At 33.6% G+C, this 20,390-nt stretch overlaps 1 protein-coding gene across 1 annotated transcript in view; it reads left to right on the forward strand.

Moving 5' to 3' along the window:
- OSBPL8 (oxysterol binding protein-like 8) overlaps window positions 1-20,159 on the forward strand; it is a gene marked incomplete at its 3' end in the record, with an annotated part of 87,064 nt that extends 66,905 nt beyond the window's left edge. Inside the window, exons 10-18 of the mRNA XM_008591516.1 lie at window positions 2,424-2,505; window positions 2,903-3,001; window positions 4,615-4,711; window positions 13,609-13,707; window positions 14,384-14,481; window positions 16,349-16,438; window positions 17,776-17,912; window positions 19,549-19,734; window positions 20,072-20,159. Coding sequence (XP_008589738.1) covers window positions 2,424-2,505; window positions 2,903-3,001; window positions 4,615-4,711; window positions 13,609-13,707; window positions 14,384-14,481; window positions 16,349-16,438; window positions 17,776-17,912; window positions 19,549-19,734; window positions 20,072-20,159 — 976 coding nt within the window. The remainder of the gene's footprint in view (window positions 1-2,423; window positions 2,506-2,902; window positions 3,002-4,614; window positions 4,712-13,608; window positions 13,708-14,383; window positions 14,482-16,348; window positions 16,439-17,775; window positions 17,913-19,548; window positions 19,735-20,071) is intronic.
- Window positions 20,160-20,390: the final 231 nt, after the last annotated feature.

A 20,390-nucleotide genomic window follows, 5' to 3' on the forward strand; every position in this document is an offset into this window, starting at 1 on the left:
CTGAGGGTTGCGGTCCGTTGCCGGACACGAAAAAAAGACAAAAAGGAAAAAAAAAAGAAAACCAGTAAACTTTGCAAAGAACAGCAACTTGATGCCCACCTTTCCTAGTCTCACCTGCTGCCCCCATTCTAGCAGCAGTGATATTTCAAGGCACTCTGTTTTCTATGATACTAAGTTCTGGCCCTGTGATCTGATTTTTAGAATCTGCATCAACATCTATTTTCAGTTTCTGTTTATTAATTGCATTCGTGAATGTTGCAAAAAAAATCATAAGCTAAGTCAAAAGATAATTGATAAATTGTGGAAATTTTTTGCAAATTATATCATAGAGAAAGTGTTAATCTCCCTAAAATAAAAAGAGCTCTTAGAAATTGAATGAAAATTATCAACTACCTATAGAAAAAGGCATGGAAGAAATGATCAGGCAGTTCAAAAATGAAGAAATAGAAAAAGCCCTTAAACACATAAACCTAATGCAAAATAAGAAAAATGTAGACTTAAACTATAGTAAGATACTCCTGTTCATCCATCACATTAACAAAAAGTCCAAAAGCTTTTATACCCCAGTTCTGCCTTATATGTTCTATAGTTCTTTCTTTTATCTACCTAGAAATTAATTTCTCTTAGAATATAAGGCAGGTTTCTATGAATCACAATAAGATTTTGAGAGATGCCCATCTTCCCGAATAGAAAGGTTGCACTTTTCTGGCAACACACTGTTGCTAAGGCTCTGTGGGGCAACAGGCACTCCCATACACTGCCATGGGCGATACAAACTAACACAGTGCCTTTGCAGGGAATCTGGTATTATTTGCCAAAATTATATATGCATTCATTCTTTGAGCCACTAATCCTACTTCTAGGAATAACTCCTACAGCTATAACTTCACATATGCTACAGAATGACATACATACAAGATTGTTGCAGCAGGGTTTGTGATAGTAAAATATTAGATATAATACAAGTGTCCAGCCATATTTGACTGTTTAAATAATATATGGTGCATCCACACATATAAAGAAGAACTCTATTAACTGATACAGAGGGACCTCCAGGATTATGTTTGTGTGAAAAATGCAGGGTACAGAAGAGTGTGTATAGTTTGCTACTTTTTTTTTCTTTTTAAGAAAAACAGACCTGTATATTTATATTTGCTGGTTTATGCTTAAAGAAAACATGTGAAAAAAAAAAAGTTACCTGTTGGAGGTAAGTAGGAACAGTGTGGAAAGATGGGGCAGTAGCAAGACATGTATAATTCTTCACATTGCTTTGTCTTTTGAACTATGTATATGTAAAATTTAAAATAAAATTTCATGGTAAGAGAATTTAAACTAAGATAGGAAGAGAGCAGCCTGAAGGTTGCTACTCCAGAAAAGTGCAACCTTTCAACTTGGCACAGTTGTCAGTAAGCCTCAGCCTAGCCTCTTCCATCTCACACCTAATCTTTAAAACTTAACACATTGGACTGTCAGACATGCTTGTGAAATACATATGCCTTTTTACAAATAAGTGTAAATGAAGCTTAATAAATAGCTACATTACAAACAGAAAAAAAAACTCAGTAGAATTAACTTCTAACATACACAATGTTTTTGCAAAATTTACAACAACAGGAAAATGGCAGAAGGGCAGGAGAGTCATGACTCCTACAAAACTCTTCTTTAAAACGAAAGTTACTCTTTGATTATATGTTATACTATTAGAGTTTTCACTCTGGAAAATCAATTGGTAGTCAATAAAAGGAGGCCGAAGGATAAAAATGGGTTAAAACCTTTCTGATTACCATACTTGTCATTTGAAACTTCTATTTTTGCACTAGAGACTGCTAACCAATGTAAAATCCTATCGTTAGGGAGGTCATTTGCAGGGGAGATGCTGACATCAACCTCCCCTTTATGCTCTATAGCACTCACCAGTTGTAGTTGATCTCCTCTAACAGCAACTGAGAATAGACTCAACGAAGTGAACATTGGTCCTTTGCTGATTAGGGGGCTGAAGACTTCTAACAAAATGAATGTGGCTGCTTGTCAACCCTGCCCATCATTGCAAATGCTAGGCATCACAAAATGCATGAATCTGAAATGCTGTGTTTATTTTTTTTCTATCACTATTTCTCACAGAACCCCTACAACATCGTTAGTTGTGCATAACCCCACTTGAGAAATCTTGGTTTGGAGAGTTTCCAAAAACTATGCAGCAAAAACCTGGGTATTGTATCAAAGAATAGGAAAAATGGGGAGAAAAGTGACCAGATTAAGAAAGCGATTCTTGGAAGTTGAGTTACATGGTTGTTTTTGCCATCTATTTTAAATATGAATTATGTTTTTCAATCATATCTTATACTCAGTTATTAGTTGGTAAATATGAGGGAGAATTTGATGTATTCTGTAAATTTTTTTTTGTTTACCGTTTTGTTTTTTAGGGCTGCTCTTGAAGAAAATCCTTATTTCCGTTTGAAGAAAGTAGTGAAATGGTATTTGTCAGGATTCTATAAAAAGCCAAAGGTAATGTTTGTATTTTACTTTCTTTAATCTTTTATGAGTTTCTTATTTTGTTTTAATGTAACTTTAGGGTATTTATTAACAATTATATTACTGTGCCTCTTTGAGTTAGCGACATTGCAAAATTTATGATTAAGATCATTTAATTAATTAATTTATTTATTTATTTATTTTTTGTTTGATCTATACTAGAGGTATTTAAGATATACATTTTCCTCATAGCACAGGTTTTGCCATCTCCCGTTATCAGTCATTTAATTTTATTTTATGTGAATTTCATTTACTGTGAAATTTTATAAGGATGGCTCCCACATGATACATAAAACCCATTTTGACTGGTTTAAACTATTTTGAATCTTCTGTATTTATAACTTGAAATTTGTATTTTTTTTTTTACTAGGGATTGAAGAAACCTTATAATCCTATACTTGGTGAGACGTTTCGTTGTTTATGGATTCATCCCAGAACAAACAGCAAAACTTTTTATATTGCTGAACAGGTATAAGAAATGCATGTTGCAAAAGCTAAACAGATTTAGAAGTTATTGGAATATTTTTATAGAAAATATTAACTCAGTAAACTCACTGTTATTTAACCTTTCTTATTGATGAACATTTGGTAAACATTTAACATTTTAGTACCAAATACTACTAAATACTATACTCCTAGGTATTCCTACTACAGTCATGGAATCCTTTGACTAAAAATAATAAATCCTTACTTTTCTTCCTCTGTAGCCCCCCATTCCTTTTGTCTTTTCTTTTTTTTTAGACAAGCTCATATTTCCAAAACACCTTTTTGATCATGCTCAGAATTCTTCAGTGGTTCTCCAGTTCTGAAATCAAATTTACACCCATTGTGATTATTGACTAAGCTGTTATTTTTAACACTTCTGTTGTTTACCTTTTAATAGATTATTTATTTCCTTAATTGAATTGTTAGCTCCTTGAAGATATATTCCCTCCCTAACCTTCCCTGATGATACCTCTCTTTTTGTTGTACACAGTAGGTAGTCAGAAAATATTTCTAGTTTTTGAGCTTTCATTAATTTAAACTTATGTACATATATATTTTCATGATTCTCAATCTTCTCCCCTGTCTGCACAAACTTGAGTAATATGACATTCTTTCTCAATGACAGTAGCTCCATGCTATAATAATTCTCACCTTGAGTGTAAAGAGGATGAGAAAACCGTCTGTCCTTTGAAAAAGTTTCCTCTTCCCCTAGAGATTTTTGTACATCTCTCAGGTTGAAACCACTTATCTATATTTTTTAAAAATTAATGATTATACCACCTTGTATTTTAGTTCACTATAATTCTTTATAAAGTTGAGAAGCTTGAGAAGAGTTTAACTGATTTTAGCTTTTTCTCATTTCAGAAAACATAACTTGTAAATATATTGAAAACATAACATTAGTAAAATAACACATTTGTCAAAGCCTTTGTTTCCTGCAGCCAATCCCAGGAATCCATATGAAAAATAACCCCTATATTCATGATTCATTACGGTGTAGCAAATTACTGCCAAAACTGACTGGGTTAAAACAACATTTGTTATCTCATACGATGAAGTTCAGGAATAACCTCATTGTATGAGATAGTATGATTAATTGTGTAGTTGTGGCTCAGGGTCTCTCATTAAGTTGTAGTCAAGAAGTCGGCCAGCTTTGCAATCATATGAAGGCTTGACTAGGCTGAAAGATTCACTCCTAAGCTTATCACCTGGCTGTTGACAAGAGAACTCAGTTCCTTGCTGCATGGGCCCTCTCCATAGGGTTTTTCACAATATGGAAGCTGGCTTCTCAGAGCTAATGATCGAGAGAGAGAGACCCCAGGATGAAACTGCATGATAACCTAATCTCAGAAATGACATACTATCACTTCCATACAAACCAACTTTGATACAGTGTAAGAAGGGCTTACCTAATGTTGTGAATACCAGGAGGTAGGTTTCCTTGGAAGGCAGGAGGCTGGTTATTACAACCATCAAATTTTGATTTTATTACTTACCAAATGTTTCTTCTTACTCATTATAAGACTTGAAATTTTGATAATAGTACAATTCTGTACTTATCTTGTTATATTTTATGTTTTCTCCTGTGTTCAATAGGTGTCCCATCATCCACCAATATCTGCCTTTTATGTTAGTAATCGAAAAGATGGATTTTGCCTTAGTGGTAGTATCCTGGCTAAGTCCAAATTCTATGGTGAGTTTCCCCATCTCAACCTGCACCCTTTCCTGGGAGGTAGTATTTTCTGGTGAGCTTTTATTCAATGTCCTGGGCTGTTTTCAGCAAGTTTATATGTCATTTTAAGTGTCATCTTTACTTGAAAACTGGCCCTTTTTTGCCTATTCATAAATAGAGGTACGGCTCATTTCATATAAGTATTCAATGCATATGTGCAAATTTATCACAAACATCACTTAAGAAAAGACAAAATGATGCCCACTATGGCCCTTTAATGAAAAATGTTTTGTTCTTTTTTTTTGCCTTTAGCCCTACCAAATTTTATTGTTTCATCTCTATGTAACTGAGGAGAAGCAATCTTTCTATTTTAGTCTTTGAATAGAGAGAGAAAGAATCCGAGTATAGTTAGAAATACTTGGTTCAGGTTTGATCAATAATGATGTTTAGGGCCGGCCCGGTGGCGCACTGCTACAGTGCGCCGCTTGGGAGCGTGGCGGCGCTCCCGCCGAGGGTTCGGATCCCACATACAGACCGGTTCCCGCTCACTGGCTGAGCGAGGGGCGGGCGCAGCACCGAGAGTTGCGATCCTGTTGCCGGTCCCGGTCCGGTACGGGCGCAACACTGAGGGTTGCGGTCCGTTGCCGGACACGAAAAAAGACAAAAAAGGAAAAAAAAAAAATAATGATGTTTAACCTTGGACCAAATAATATACCAATAAAAATTTTTGCAGCTACAAGAGAAAAATAGAGAAATATGGTTATAGTAGGAAACTTTAATACAAAATTTCGCAATTCAAACAAATCATGGCCAAAGTTATATACCAGTAGGAAATATATAACTTTAAATGTTTTTATTTGTTTTTTAACATTTTTAAATGGATAAAAATCAAAGAATTAAATTTCAACTAAAGAATTTTTAACCTGAGGGGAAAAAATTATTATGGTAAAATAGAAAAAACAAAATATGTAAGCAGAAATCCAAGGTCTAGTTACCTGGGTAGGGTGGAGAACTATAGATGTCTGTGACAAGGGAGATCAAAGAGTAGTTTTTGATCAGGAACATGGCCTTTAGGTTTTAGATCAGGAACATGGTATGCCTTTATTTTTCTTCAGGATGTCTTTCATTTCCCTTGATGTTTGTTTTGTTTTGGTTTTGAGTTTTATTGCCTAGTTTGTTTCAGAGGGCAATTGCTTGTTTTCTTCTAAAGGTTACATATATTTCATATTTGGGTTGTTCCTTCCCATCTACACCTCCCATCCCTCTACCTTACTACCCTGACTATAGTGTAAATGGATTTTATGAGTGTGTGTTCTACCTTGTAGAAATTTTTATTGAGTTACCAGGTATGTAGCTCACTTTCTGGGATTACTTCAGCAGTTCATAACCTCTTCATTTCTTCTTTAGTTTTGGCTTGCTCATATAGAAACCTCTTGTTAGGTGAGTTTTGATAGTTTATATTGTTTTAGGAATTAACTCATTTTTCTTGAGTTTAAATTAAATTAAACCAAATTTTGAGACATCTGGGTAGAGTATATATCACTTAAAAAGTAGTCTCTTTCTTGACATTTTGTGGCAAACTATCAATTTTTACTTTTATGGTTTTTACTTTTCGTGTCATGATTAGAAAACCCTTTCTTACTTCAGCTTATGTAATAGTTCACTTATGTGTTCTCATACATTCATGTTTCCATTGTTCTTTAATTTGCCTGGCATTTACTTCAGTGTATAGTGTGTATGGAATGAGGTTAGATTATAACTTTCTTTTCCCAAAAGCTAACTAATTTTCTCATTACCTGGTGTATTTATAACTAATTTTTAATGCCATTATTTTCTACTTTAAGGACTATCTTTTCAGTCTAGTGGGCTGTGTTTTTTCTTTTTAATTGTATCACTGTTCCATACCCTAAACATCATTTATTTTTAGATGACTGTCTAATATTCTGTAGAGTAGATAAAATATAGGTATTTAATCATTTCTCTATAGGTTGAAAAATGTATTATTCTTTGGGAGAACTGCTCATATTTTTCAAGTGGCATTCATGAACCATCAATTTTAGAATCAGAGAGTTAATCAAAATTTTGGAATTCTGAACCCCAATCTTGACTTAATAAGTCAAAATTACTGGGCCCAAGAACTTGAATTTTTAGTCTCCTCAGGTGATTCTAAGGTACACTGAAATTTGAAATGGCTCATGACATAATGTTAAGTGAAAAGCAGAGTACAAAAAATATATGCAATTGAGTCAACTCTGCTTTAAACATGTATATGTGCACATATAAGGAAAAAAGATGTGAAGAACTATGTTAAGATTTAATAATTAACCTGGATGATGGAATTTGAGTAATTGTCTTTGGATTTACCAAGTTTTCCACAAAGAACAAGTTTTTTTTTTTGTTTGTTTGTTTTTTAATAAGGGAAAATCTAGTTGCTTTAAAATTCGTTATGGTTATAAATACTATAAAATAAGAGAAATAATATGCCAATATATGTATAAAGTTAGGTACAAAAGACCTATGTAGTTTCACTGTGATAAAGATGTGTGTGGACATTAATGGCTGAATAAAACCCTAATAGACCTATCCTTTTCTGAACACCTGAAAATCATACAAAAAAAACAGCTACCTGAAGATGTTGAAGAGAGAACAGTTGCAAGCAAATTATTTGGGAATTCCACACACATAGGGGAGGAATTATGTACAGTGAGTCTATGTTTTCATGGCTTTGAGCCTCAGGCCAAGTGCAATTAGCAGCATACAGTGGTGGGAACATCACAGTCTTTTTGGCTTGAGGAACCAAATACTAAATTTGGAGAAACCATGGCCACTGGACAGAATGGAGGAATCTCAGAAGGGAAAGAGCCAGACAAGGGATATCCCAAATTCTCTCTGCCCACATTTCTGGTTGAGCTCATAACAATGTGTGCCCAGAACAGAGCTGCCACCCCAGAAAACAAAGTTTGTAATTCAAGTTCAACCAAATAATTGCCTGCTGAAATGAAGGAACGCTCATTGGAGAAAAATAATAAAATCCAGAGTCTTTGCAACTTAGCATTTATAATGTCCAGGATAAAATCCAAAAATGCCAACTCATGAAATCCAGGAATATGGAGCATAGTCTCAAGGGAAAAGGAAATCAACTGAGGTCAGTTCCAAGATATAGTGTTGAAAATAACACACAAGCATTTCAAAGTGGCTGTAATAAGTGCCCTCAATTAAAAAAAAAATACAGTAACAATGAATGGAAAGGTAGGACAGGTGTCAGCAGAAAAATAAAAATAGAAATTATTTCAAAAATCAAATAGGAAATTCTAGAACTGAAAAAAGTGTCTGAAATTTAAAATCCATCGAATTATTTTACACCGGAACGGAGATGACAGAGGAAAGATTAAGTGAACTTGAAAAGAGATCAATAGAAATTATCCAATATGTAAAACACAGAGAAAAATGATCTTTAAACATGAGAGAGCTTCCGGGATCTGTTAAATGTAGTCATCCCTTGGTATCTGTAGGGGATTGGTTCCAGGACCTTCTATGGATGCCAACATCCATGGATACTAAAGTCCCTGGTGATTTATGAATGCCACTTGAAAAACGAACATATTATTTGCATATAGCCTACGCAGATCTTCTCATATACTTTAAGTCATCTCCAGGTTACTTAAAATACCTAATACAATGTAAATGCCATGTAAATGTTATACTATATTTTTTAGGGAATAATGACAAGAAAAAAGTTTGTGCATGTTCAATATAGATGAAATTTTTTTCTGAATATTTTCAATCCACAGTTAGTTGAATCCATGGATGCAAAACCCACAGATACAAAGGGCCAGCTGAAATAGCATATGATCTGACGTATGTGTTGCTGGAGTCCTAGAAGGAGAGAGAGAAAATTTAGCAGAAAAAAGGTTGAAAACTGATGACCAAATGTTTCCTAAACTTAACAAAATATATAAATTTATACATTCATGATACCCAAAGAACACGAAGTGGTATGAACATGAAGAAGGCCAAGCCAAGACACATTATAGTCCAAGTGTTGAAAGCCAAAGATCAAAAGCAAATCTTGAAAATAACAAGAGAAAAGCAACACAATACATTTAGGAAAACAGTGATTCTATAATGGCTAACTTCTCATTAGGATCTCTGAAGGATGCAAAAAAGTAGAATGAATACCTTTACAATGTTGAGAGAAAACAGCTGTCAACCCAGAATTTCATGTCCAGTAAAAATATCGTTTTAGAATAAGGGCATTTTGATAAAATAAAACTCAAGAAATTTGTTGCCAGAAGACTTGTACTACAAGAAATGCTAAACGAAGTTCTTCGGGCTGAAGGGAAATGATACCAGATAGAAACTCAGATCCTCAGATTGAATTTAAGATTGTGAGAAATGGTAAATATCTGGGCAAATACAAAAGACTTTCATTTTTTTGTTTCAATTTCTTTATAATACATATTACTGTTCAGAACAAAAATTCTAACATTGTCTTGTGAGTTTCCTAACATATGCAGATATAACACATATTACTACAGTACAAAGCCTTGGAGGAGAGGACATATAGGTTGGAAAGTTTTTTATTTTGTAAAAAGTGCTATAATACTAACTGTAAGTGGACTGTGAAATTTTAAAGATAAATATTTTTAATCTCTAAAGCAGTGGTCCTCAACTTGGGAACAATTTCCACCCCCCAGGAGGCATTTGGCAATGTCTGAAGACATTTTTGGTTTTCATAATTGGGGGATCCAGTAGGTAGAGGCCAGGGATGCTGCTAAACATCGTACAATGCATAGGGTAGCCTCCACAACAAAGAATTATCCAGCCCAAATTGTGAGTAGCACCACCGTGGAGAAACCCTACCCTAGAGCAAACATACACACACACACATGCACACATACACATACAAACACAAAATAACACCAAGAAGTATAGGTAAAAAGCCAACAAGAAAATTAAAATGAAATTCTAAAAAAAAATTTAAATAAATTTTAAAAGAAACAGGAAAGCCTGAACAAGGAACAAAAACCAGAGAGGACAGATAAAACACAGTAAAATGCTAGACCAAAAGTCAATTATAATATGATCTCTTCAATGTTAATGGCCTAACTAATATAACTTAAAGATAGAAATTGTCATAATGGATAGAACAGCAAGGACCAACACCTTTAAGACACAAAAAATTGAAAGTAAATGGAACACAAAAGTTAAAAGCTAAACTATGGAAACATTAAGTACAAGTAGAATTGAGTGACTATATTAAGGGATAAATAATACTGGTTCTGTACAACTTCTTACAGAAAAATAGAAGAGGAAACACTTCTTAACTCATTTTATGAGGCCAGCATTAACCTGATTCCCAACCAGACATTACAAGAATAGAAAACTACAGATTAATATCCTTCATGAATATACATGCACAAATTCCTAATAAATTAGAAACAATATATGTGAAGGATAATATGTACACGTACATACACACATATATAAAAGAATATATGAGGGTACTTCAAAAAGTTTGTGGAAAGATTTGTACTATCGTTTAATTCTATTTTTCAGACTTTATGAGGTATGCTTGTATAAAAATATATTTCATAATCAGTATAATAAAATAATATGTCATGATGAAATGGGGTTTATCTCAGGAATACAAGTTTGGTTTATCATCTGAAAAATCAACCAATATAGTTCACCATATTAATAGAATAAAGGAGAAGAAAACATGATTTCAATAGACGTAGAGAAAGCATTTGACAGAATTCAACATGTATTCACGATAAAAGCTCTCAACAAACTAGGACTATATTAAAGGCATCTATGAAAAATATATAGCCAACTTTATACTCTTAAGGTGAAAATTGAATAATTTCTACCTAACATCAGGAACAAAGTGAGGCACTATTTCTGTACAGAAATTGTATTAGAGATCCACGCCAATGCAGTAGGCAAGTTAAAGAAAGAAAAGGCGTACAGATTGGAAAGAAAGAAGTTAAACCATTTACATTCCTGATCTACATAGAAAACCTTCAACAAAATACAAAAAAGTGAATAGAACTAATAAATGAATTTAGTAAGGTCTCAGATACAAGGTCAAAATATAAAAATCATTGTATTTCTATATACCAGAAATGAACACAAATGAAATTTCAAAAAGAACTTTAATTACAATAGTATTCAAAAAATAAAATACTTAGGAATAAATTTAGTGAAAGATGTATAAAATCTAAAGACTACAAGACATTGCTGAGGCAAATTAAAGAAGACCTAAATAAATGGAAAGATATACTATGTTCATATATGGAAATATTTAATGTTAAGATGACACATCTCCCCAAATAAAGCCATACATTCAGTCTGTCCGAATTAAATTCCTAGCAAGCATTTTTGAAGAAATTGACAAGCTGGTTCTAAAATTACATGGAAAAGCCAAGGACCCAGAACAGCCAACACAATTTTGAAAAAGAACAAGATAGGTCTTTCACTGACTGTTTTCAGTATTTTGTACTATCGTTTAATTCTATTTTTCAGACTTTATGAGGTATGCTTGTATAAAAATATATTTCATAATCAGTATAATAAAATAATATGTCATGATGAAATGGGGTTTATCTCAGGAATACAAGTTTGGTTTATCATCTGAAAAATCAACCAATATAGTTCACCATATTAATAGAATAAAGGAGAAGAAAACATGATTTCAATAGACGTAGAGAAAGCATTTGACAGAATTCAACATGTATTCACGATAAAAGCTCTCAACAAACTAGGACTATATTAAAGGCATCTATGAAAAATATATAGCCAACTTTATACTCTTAAGGTGAAAATTGAATAATTTCTACCTAACATCAGGAACAAAGTGAGGCACTATTTCTGTACAGAAATTGTATTAGAGATCCACGCCAATGCAGTAGGCAAGTTAAAGAAAGAAAAGGCGTACAGATTGGAAAGAAAGAAGTTAAACCATTTACATTCCTGATCTACATAGAAAACCTTCAACAAAATACAAAAAAGTGAATAGAACTAATAAATGAATTTAGTAAGGTCTCAGATACAAGGTCAAAATATAAAAATCATTGTATTTCTATATACCAGAAATGAACACAAATGAAATTTCAAAAAGAACTTTAATTACAATAGTATTCAAAAAATAAAATACTTAGGAATAAATTTAGTGAAAGATGTATAAAATCTGTACACCAAAGACTACAAGACATTGCTGAGGCAAATTAAAGAAGACCTAAATAAATGGAAAGATATACTATGTTCATATATGGAAATATTTAATGTTAAGATGACACATCTCCCCAAATAAAGCCATACATTCAGTCTGTCCGAATTAAATTCCTAGCAAGCATTTTTGAAGAAATTGACAAGCTGGTTCTAAAATTACATGGAAAAGCCAAGGACCCAGAACAGCCAACACAATTTTGAAAAAGAACAAGATAGGTCTTTCACTGACTGATTTCAGTATAAAGCTACAGAAATCCACACAATGTGGTATTGACATAAAGAAATATAAATTAATGGAATAGAATAGAGTTCAGATATAGACCTGTACACATATGGTCAAATGGGTTTTGACATGGGGTAATAATGGTCCAGAGTTAAACACAGACATATAGTAAACTCAGAAATTCCACTCCTATGCTCACAGCATTTTCCATAATAGTCCAGGACTGAACACAACTTAAATGACCATGTACTAGTATGGAAATACCACAGCTACAGAATCCTAACCAGAAATAGAAAGGAATGAAATACTGATACAACAGTGTGTATGAATCTGAAAATACAGTTGTTCTAAGTGAAAAAAGTCAAACATAATAAACTACATATTCTGTAATGCCATCTGTACAAAATTCTAGAATGGGTAAAACTATAGTGATAGAAAACAGACCAGTGTTTTCCTGGGGCTGGGGGAAAGGATTGACTGAAGAGGAGCAAGGGGGTACTTCTGGGGGTAATGGGAAAATTCTATATCTTGATTCTGGTGGTGGTTATATGACTGTATGTAAATTATACTCCAATAAAGCTGAGGATGTGAGGAGAGAAAAATGTGAATGGGAGAAAAGCTAGAAGAAATTATCATGAAATTTTATCATTGATTGCAATGTGGTGGTTTATGCGTATGTATTTTTTATTTTTCTAAATCGTCCACAGGATTATTATATCAATTATAAGTATTTTTTTTTTCCTTTTTGTCTTTTTTTTTTTTGTGACCGGTAACGGGATCGCAACCCTCGGTGTCGCGCCCGTACCGCGACCAGCAACAGGATCGCAACCCTCGGTGTTGTGCCCGCACCGCACTCAACCAGTGAGCGGACCGGTCTCTATATGGGATCTGAACCCTTGGCGGGAGCGCCGCCGCACTCCCAAGCGCCGCACTCTACTGAGTGCGCCACCGGGCCGGCCCAATTATAAGTATTTAAAATATGGGACTTAACCAAGTAACATGACTTATGTGTAAGAAATAACGTTTGTTTTTTGTTTTATTTTGTCTTGGTGGCTTGCTGGTACGGCAATCCAAGCCCTTGACCTTGGTGTTATAACACCATGCTCTAACCAGCTGAGCTAACTGGCCAGCCCAAGAAATAATGTTTTTTAGTCTAAAAAGACAAATTAAGCTATACAGTGAAACAGAGTTTGTTGGACATTTTACACATTTAAGGTTTTTCTTATGACCCTTATAAAATAACATAACAGGCACATCATAACTGTACTTTTAAAAGTGCTCCTTTTGTCATAATGGGAATATGGATCAGGTAAGATAATGAATACATGTTTGGGTACATTGAGATTGAGATGTTTTTAAGGCTTTCCACTGTAGATGTCTGGTAGGTGCTCTATATGTATTTTATTTGTTTTGAATTAGTTGAATTCGTTTTGTGAAATTTAATAAACAATACCTATTTCAGGAAACTCACTGTCTGCAATATTAGAGGGAGAAGCCCGGTTAACTTTCTTGAATAGAGGCGAAGATTATGTAATGACAATGCCATATGCTCATTGTAAAGGTAAACATTTTACATACTTGAGTTAAATGTTCCTTAAACCTTCTTTTTAAGTAAATGTATATGGCTGTAATTTGCTGTTTTGAGATTGATAGAGTCTGTATTTTGTTTGAAAGCATCCTTGGTTTATAGATACCTAAAATTATTGCTATGATCTCTGAATATTTCTGTGCTGTATTAACTCACCAATAATGGACTTTTTGTGATATCTGTATATACATTAGTCTGAAAACATCACCAACAAAAAGCACAAAAATATGAAAAACATGGCAATAAATATAGTACAAAAAGGGCACTTTTTTACAGTACGGGAGCTGAAACAAGAAGGCAGAATGTTGCCTCTTTCAACTTCAGCTGTGCGCTTTGGGTGACTCAAATTTTTTGCCACGCTGCGCCTGTCGGTGAATGACCGCAAAAGCTCTGTGGGTATTAATTGGAGAATTACCAATATATCTTAGTAGCAAATTTATAAATATAGAATCTGCACCTAATGTGGGTCAGCTGTTACCTCTTTATATCCTACAAAACCAACTTTGTGACTATAGTATAGATTTTTATTGGATGAGATAGAATGCCCTTGAATTATAAGTTTCTCTGAGAAGGAAATTAGTTTGCAAAACTGCTTATTTTTAACTAGTGTCTCTCTGTCTTCAACCTTTTTAATTATTTTTTTCTTTAGGAATTCTTTATGGCACAATGACTCTGGAGCTTGGTGGAACAGTCAATATAACATGTCAAAAAACTGGATACAGTGCAATACTTGAATTTAAACTAAAGGTTAGTAGAGAATGACAAGAGGTATCACCTGATTAAAGGGGAGCTGTGCCATAATGATTGAACAATGAGCACAGTTCAGTTTCTAATTAAGCCTAAATATAAAAACACAATTTGTGTCAGGTCAAGGATAAGTGCATCTGAGGGATGAGGGCAAAGCTAGGTACATATCTTGGAATAGCCTAAGACAGCAGCCTTGGAAGATCCAAATTAACACAAAGCCATCATTTTTTCATTTTAATAAAACTGTTGGTATTATGTAGGAGATGAGATTTAGGAAGTGGTTAAAACTTTCTCAGTAAATTAAAGCATTGCTTTATGAAAATACAAAAAGGTACGTATCAACTTGCACTCTAGCTGTGTATAGTTAAGACAGAGTTGTTTTAGTTACTATTTCTGCGTAACAAATTACTCTAAAACTCACAAGCTTAAAAATAGATTTTTTAAAAATCCTCATGGATTCTGTGGGTCAGGAATTTGGTCAGGGCAGATTGAGGATGGCTTGAGTCTGCTACATAGTATCTAGGGCCTCAGGAAGACTTGCAGACTATGGGTGACTCGACAGTTGGGGGGTGAAGTATTCTGACAGTTTATTATTTACGTATCCAATGCCTGGGCTGGGATGACGGAAAGACTAGGACTGGTAATCCCAGCATCTGTATATATGGCCTTTCCATGTGACTTGGCTTCCTCACAGCCTGGCAACTTCAAGGTAGTCAGACTTCTTAATTGGCAGCTTAGGGTTTCCAAGTGCAAGTGTCCCTGTGAGCAAGGGGGAAGCTGCTTTTGCCTTCCATGACGTAGCCTCACAAGCCAAATTACATCTCTTCCGCCATCTTCTATTAGTTGAAGATTTATAAGCCCACCCAATTCACGGGGAAGGGATATAGACTCCAATTCTCAATGGGAAGGTGGCAAGGTCTCACTGAAGAAGACCGTGTGGGCTGGAAGGGAGAAGAGTAGATAATGTTGAGGCCATCTTCAGAAAATTCCATCTGCCTTAGAGTAAAGGGAAATTTGAGACCTTTTCACAGTGTCAGTTGTTGTAGTAGGACAGTACATTATGTTCAGATAAAAATATTTCTGTGAACTATGTAATATTTTTTACGAAATTGCTCCTATGCTGATATCTGGCTGATCAGCAACTTTGCTGTGATAAAAACAGTCTCTTAAATATTATTAATGCAATGCTCTTTGATTTTTTTCACTTTAGTTTTGTTTGTAGGATGATAATGTTTGAAAATCATGACAAAAGAGATCTTAAGTAATTTATAGCATCTTTAAGTATTATATTGGAGCATCAAAATTTTGTCTCCGAAGAGAGACATCAGTGAGGCAATTTATTTTATTTTATTTTGTTTTGAAGGAGGAGGTGTCATTTCTGTCAATAGATTGTTAAATCCCTTAGTTTTACTAAGTTGTTATTGCTATGTGTATTACTATATTGATGGGCCTCAATCTTGAGAGTTAGGAGAGAACACAGGACTTGAGAGAGCACAGGACAGGAGCAAGTTAATATCATGTGATGTTTCTTACTGTGTTTATTTAAATTTCACATAGTATGTCTGCTTTTACCTATTTTTTCCACAGCAACGATTCAAATTTTTTTCTTTTTTTGGCGGCTGGCTGACACAGTGATTGAAGCCTGGACCTTGGTGTTATCAGCACCACACTCTAACCAACTGAGCTAACTAGCCAGCCCTCAAATTTCTTTTTATTATTCACTTCTCCTAAAATTTGAGTCAGTATTTCACCATTTGTACCTTCAAGAGCACTGTAACTATACAATTACTTTTTTTGTTTTTTGTCTATACTTAAATATGTTAAAAGTGAAATGTTTAAAAATGTTTAACATTTTGTCTTTTAAAAGCCATTTCTAGGGAGTAGTGATTGTGTTAATCAAATATCAGGGAAACTTAAATTGGGAAAAGAAGTCCTAGCTACTTTGGAAGGCCATTGGGTAAGTATTTTTATATATTAGCTTTACAAAAAGAATTTTATTCTGTGGAAAAAAATCACATTTTAAAATTAAAAGTTTACTTGTTTCTTTGCTAAAAGCATCACTAATAGATATTTTGGTGTTGATCTATTATCAGCCATATTTAGTTTTATGTAATATTTTATCTTTCCAAAATTTTTAAATCAGTAGAAATAATCAACACTTATATATCACTTACTATGAACTTCATTGTGTGGTTATTACTCATATTAACTCATTTAATATTTAATATAACCCTATGAGGTAGATACATAGGTACCCATTTTATTAGTGTTTGTTATTGTTCACATTTTATAGAGGAGGAAACTGAGGCACAGAGAGTTTGAATAATTTGCTCAAAGTGGTGGAGCAAGAATTCCAGTGCAGCTGATTCACTGGACTATCTTTAAAAAAAAAAAAAAAATAGAATTTAAGCCCAGGAACTCTGGTTCCAGAGATGTGCTTTTGTGCATAGCACTATGCTGCCTCTCATCTGGAAGAAAGAGTCATAGTTCCAATTAGTGTTATAGTTCTTTTAGAGGAACATGGAAAAAGATTTAGTGGTATATGAGAGTAATAGCTTATATTTACTTCTCTGCTGACCTAAATTCATATTTTTGTAATTTTGTTAAGAGGCGCTTAAGTGAAGAAAAAGGATTATGGTATTACCTAGTTGCACTCTTATTGTAATCATTGAGTCTGTGCTATTTTCTGCATTATAATCAGAAAGTGATGAGAAATATGATGAGAAAATGAAACTGGATTTAAGGACTCAGCTAGGTGGCCACATATGCTTGGCAAAAATTTTTGATTGATTTCTACATGAATGTCATTTGGAAAAAAGATAAAGCAGTGTTTTTTAAAAAATGAAATATCTAAGATTATGCTCAAATTTTTAAGGCTAAGAAAGGCTCTTTCAGGTTTTTCTATATATATATTGTGTTAATGGAGAGTCAACAGCATCTCATTGTGGCTGCAGCAAATGCTATGCTCTACTTTGACTGTTTGGAGATGGTTGTTGAGGCTTTGCATGTAATGTTTGAAATTTGTTTATTAAGTAAAAACTTGTGAAATCTCACAAATTTTCTGTGTATGCAACCAATTTTTAAAAAATTGACTAGTATTATATGTTCTTAATGTTTTGTAAAAAAGGACAAGAAATGTGGGGCTTTTGGAAAAGTGCTAGTTATATTGTTTTTAAAATGTGTTTAACTGGAGGATTAAGTAACAGAAGAAAGATTATTATGTTGCCTTACTAAGTAATCCCCTTCTAAATAAAGATAATTCTGTACATTAATTTTTAATTTGTTTAAATATAGGATAGTGAAGTTTTTATTAATGACAAAAAGACTGACAATTCAGAGGTTTTCTGGAATCCAACACCTGACATTAAGCAATGGAGACTAATAAGACACACTGTAAAATTTGAAGAGCAGGAAGATTTTGAATCAGAGAAGTAAGTATACCATTCTTCAGCTAAGTTCATGAAGATAAAAGAATATTTTTAATCCCTTAATAGTGTGGTCACTTTTCTCTGTCTTCTGTCATATTTTAATTTAGTAAAATAGTTTATCATTTGTGTGATGTGACAGTATTCTATTTTGGTGTATGTGAATGTCAAATAAATATAATACAAATAATCTTATTTTTCTGCAGCTCAAAACTAAACTTCCCATTTTTTCTTTCTCTTCTTATCTGCTCTAGTACCTTAAAAAAAATAACTTTTTTGTTTGTGTAAAATTATAGGACTAATTAGTGATTCTTAGTTTCTAACTGGAAACTGTTCTCTTAACCTGGGTTAGGCATGTAGAGCTCTAGGTGAAGGGAATGATGCAGAATCTGCTTTTGTTTCAAATTCTCTGAAACACATGAATGGTGCCACTGAATGTGCTGGCTTCCAAAGGACTTACATTGGTTGGGTAAAAAGGTAGTTTCTGTCCTTAAGTCTTGAAATTCTTGTTAGATTACTTATACTTTTGAATCAAAAATATTGTATACACATTGCCCAATTTTATTCTTATTATACCTCTTTGTGTTAAGAGAAGGGGGCTTCTGTGTAAAACATACTTTGCTAGGCACTTTATACACATATTGCAACATGGTCCTCACTATATGTTCCCACATGCATATCATTCTTTCTCATGGGATTCAAGTCTATATGTATTTTTTTTTCTGTACTCAAAATTGAGGTTGTCAAAGATAGAAGAAAATAGATGCACCAGTTCTAAAAATTCTGTTTCAGCCATAACTACATGCTCTCCATCTAGATCTAACCTTTGCCAAAGCATACAACAATTTTTGAGGTGTGGATATAATTCACCATATTTATAGATGAGGAAACATGATTTAGACAGGATAAGTAACTTTAAGTTCACCAGCTGAGAATTTGGAAATACAAAATTCAACCCAAGTCTGTCTGATTTCAAAGTCTTTGTTCTTTCAGTTTCAACATGTTGCCTCCCCAGATGGGTGGGATATAGATCTTCCACTTTTATTCAACTGATAAACTAAGATTTAGTAGGGAAAGTCATTTTACCTCAGTAGTCTTTTCTCAAGTCAGTGGTTTTCAATACTGGCTGCACATTAAAATCATCTGGAAGCATTTAAAAAATATCAATACTTGGGCCCATCCCCAGGTATTCTGATTTTAAAAGTTCCCTGATAATTCATGCATCCAAGGTTGTGAAGCACTGCATTATGCTAATAGATGTTTATGAGGCCAGAGACTCTTAAACAGTATGTGTAAGAATCATCTGGGGAGCTTGTTTAAAATGTAGATTCTTCAGCCCTACCTTCATTACCTTCCTATCATTTTGAGTCAGCAACATTCGGTATTACAGGTATGTTTAAGAGCCCACATAGTAAGCTTCTCTTGCCAAGAAAAAAAATTAATCTCCACTTATGAACAGGTTTTTCTCTATTCAAGGGACTGGATTTTTATATCTTGACTCATTCCTAAGCATATGAGCATAAGCTTTGTCAAAGCCAGAAATCCATGTAAGCATTATTTTTTTCTCAAGGGGATTGAAGCTTCTTCTATATAAATTTGATTTTCTGTTGCTTTTTTAATACTATTTTTGCACATGTATTAGACTCTGGCAGCGGGTAACTCGAGCCATAAATGCCAAAGACCAAACAGAAGCTACTCAAGAGAAGTATGTTTTGGAAGAAGCTCAAAGACAAGCTGCCAGAGATCGGAAAACAAAAAATGAAGAGTGGACTTGCAAGTTATTTGAGCTTGATCTACTCACAGGAGAATGGCATTATAAGTTTGCAGAGTAAGTAATTTCAAAGAGCTTATTTCAAATAATATATTAACATAGTTTGTTGCCTTCCTTTTTAGAATAGTTATTGTTAGTTGGAGTAATTTTTTTTTATTAATCTATGTATATTAATGTGAGATTTTAAATTTGTTACATCCATTATAAACTTGACTCTATGATAGTAGTTAGCCTATAAAATAAGCTGAGGATCAGAAGATGAGGTACAGGCAAATCTTAGTATTAGAACTAAGTTTATAATTATTAATGAAAATCTAATCAAAGAATAGAAAATCCTGAAGTTCTTTGTTTAGTCATTAAACAAATGTTTTTTTTTTTTTTTTAATTTATGTAGTACCCGACCATGGGACCCACTTAATGATATGATACAGTTTGAAAAAGATGGTGTTATCCAGACCAAAGTGAAACATCGCACTCCAATGGTATGTAATAAAAAAGTAACTAGTTCCACAAGTATATAAATTTGTTAAATATTTAGTATCTATGGTAACCAACATTTAAAATTTGGTTTCAAAATTTGAAATTTTGGGTGAGCAATATGGCAGAGTAGGCAGCTCCAAGCTCTAGTCACCCCAAAGAAACATCAAAAAACCAAAAACTGTCAGAACCAAATTTACCAGAACTCTCTTAAACAGTCAGAGGTTTCAGCAGCC

The sequence above is a fragment of the Galeopterus variegatus genome, unplaced genomic scaffold, assembly GCF_000696425.1.
Source record: "Galeopterus variegatus unplaced genomic scaffold, G_variegatus-3.0.2 Scaffold6983, whole genome shotgun sequence".
Classification (NCBI taxonomy): Eukaryota; Metazoa; Chordata; class Mammalia; order Dermoptera; family Cynocephalidae; genus Galeopterus; species Galeopterus variegatus.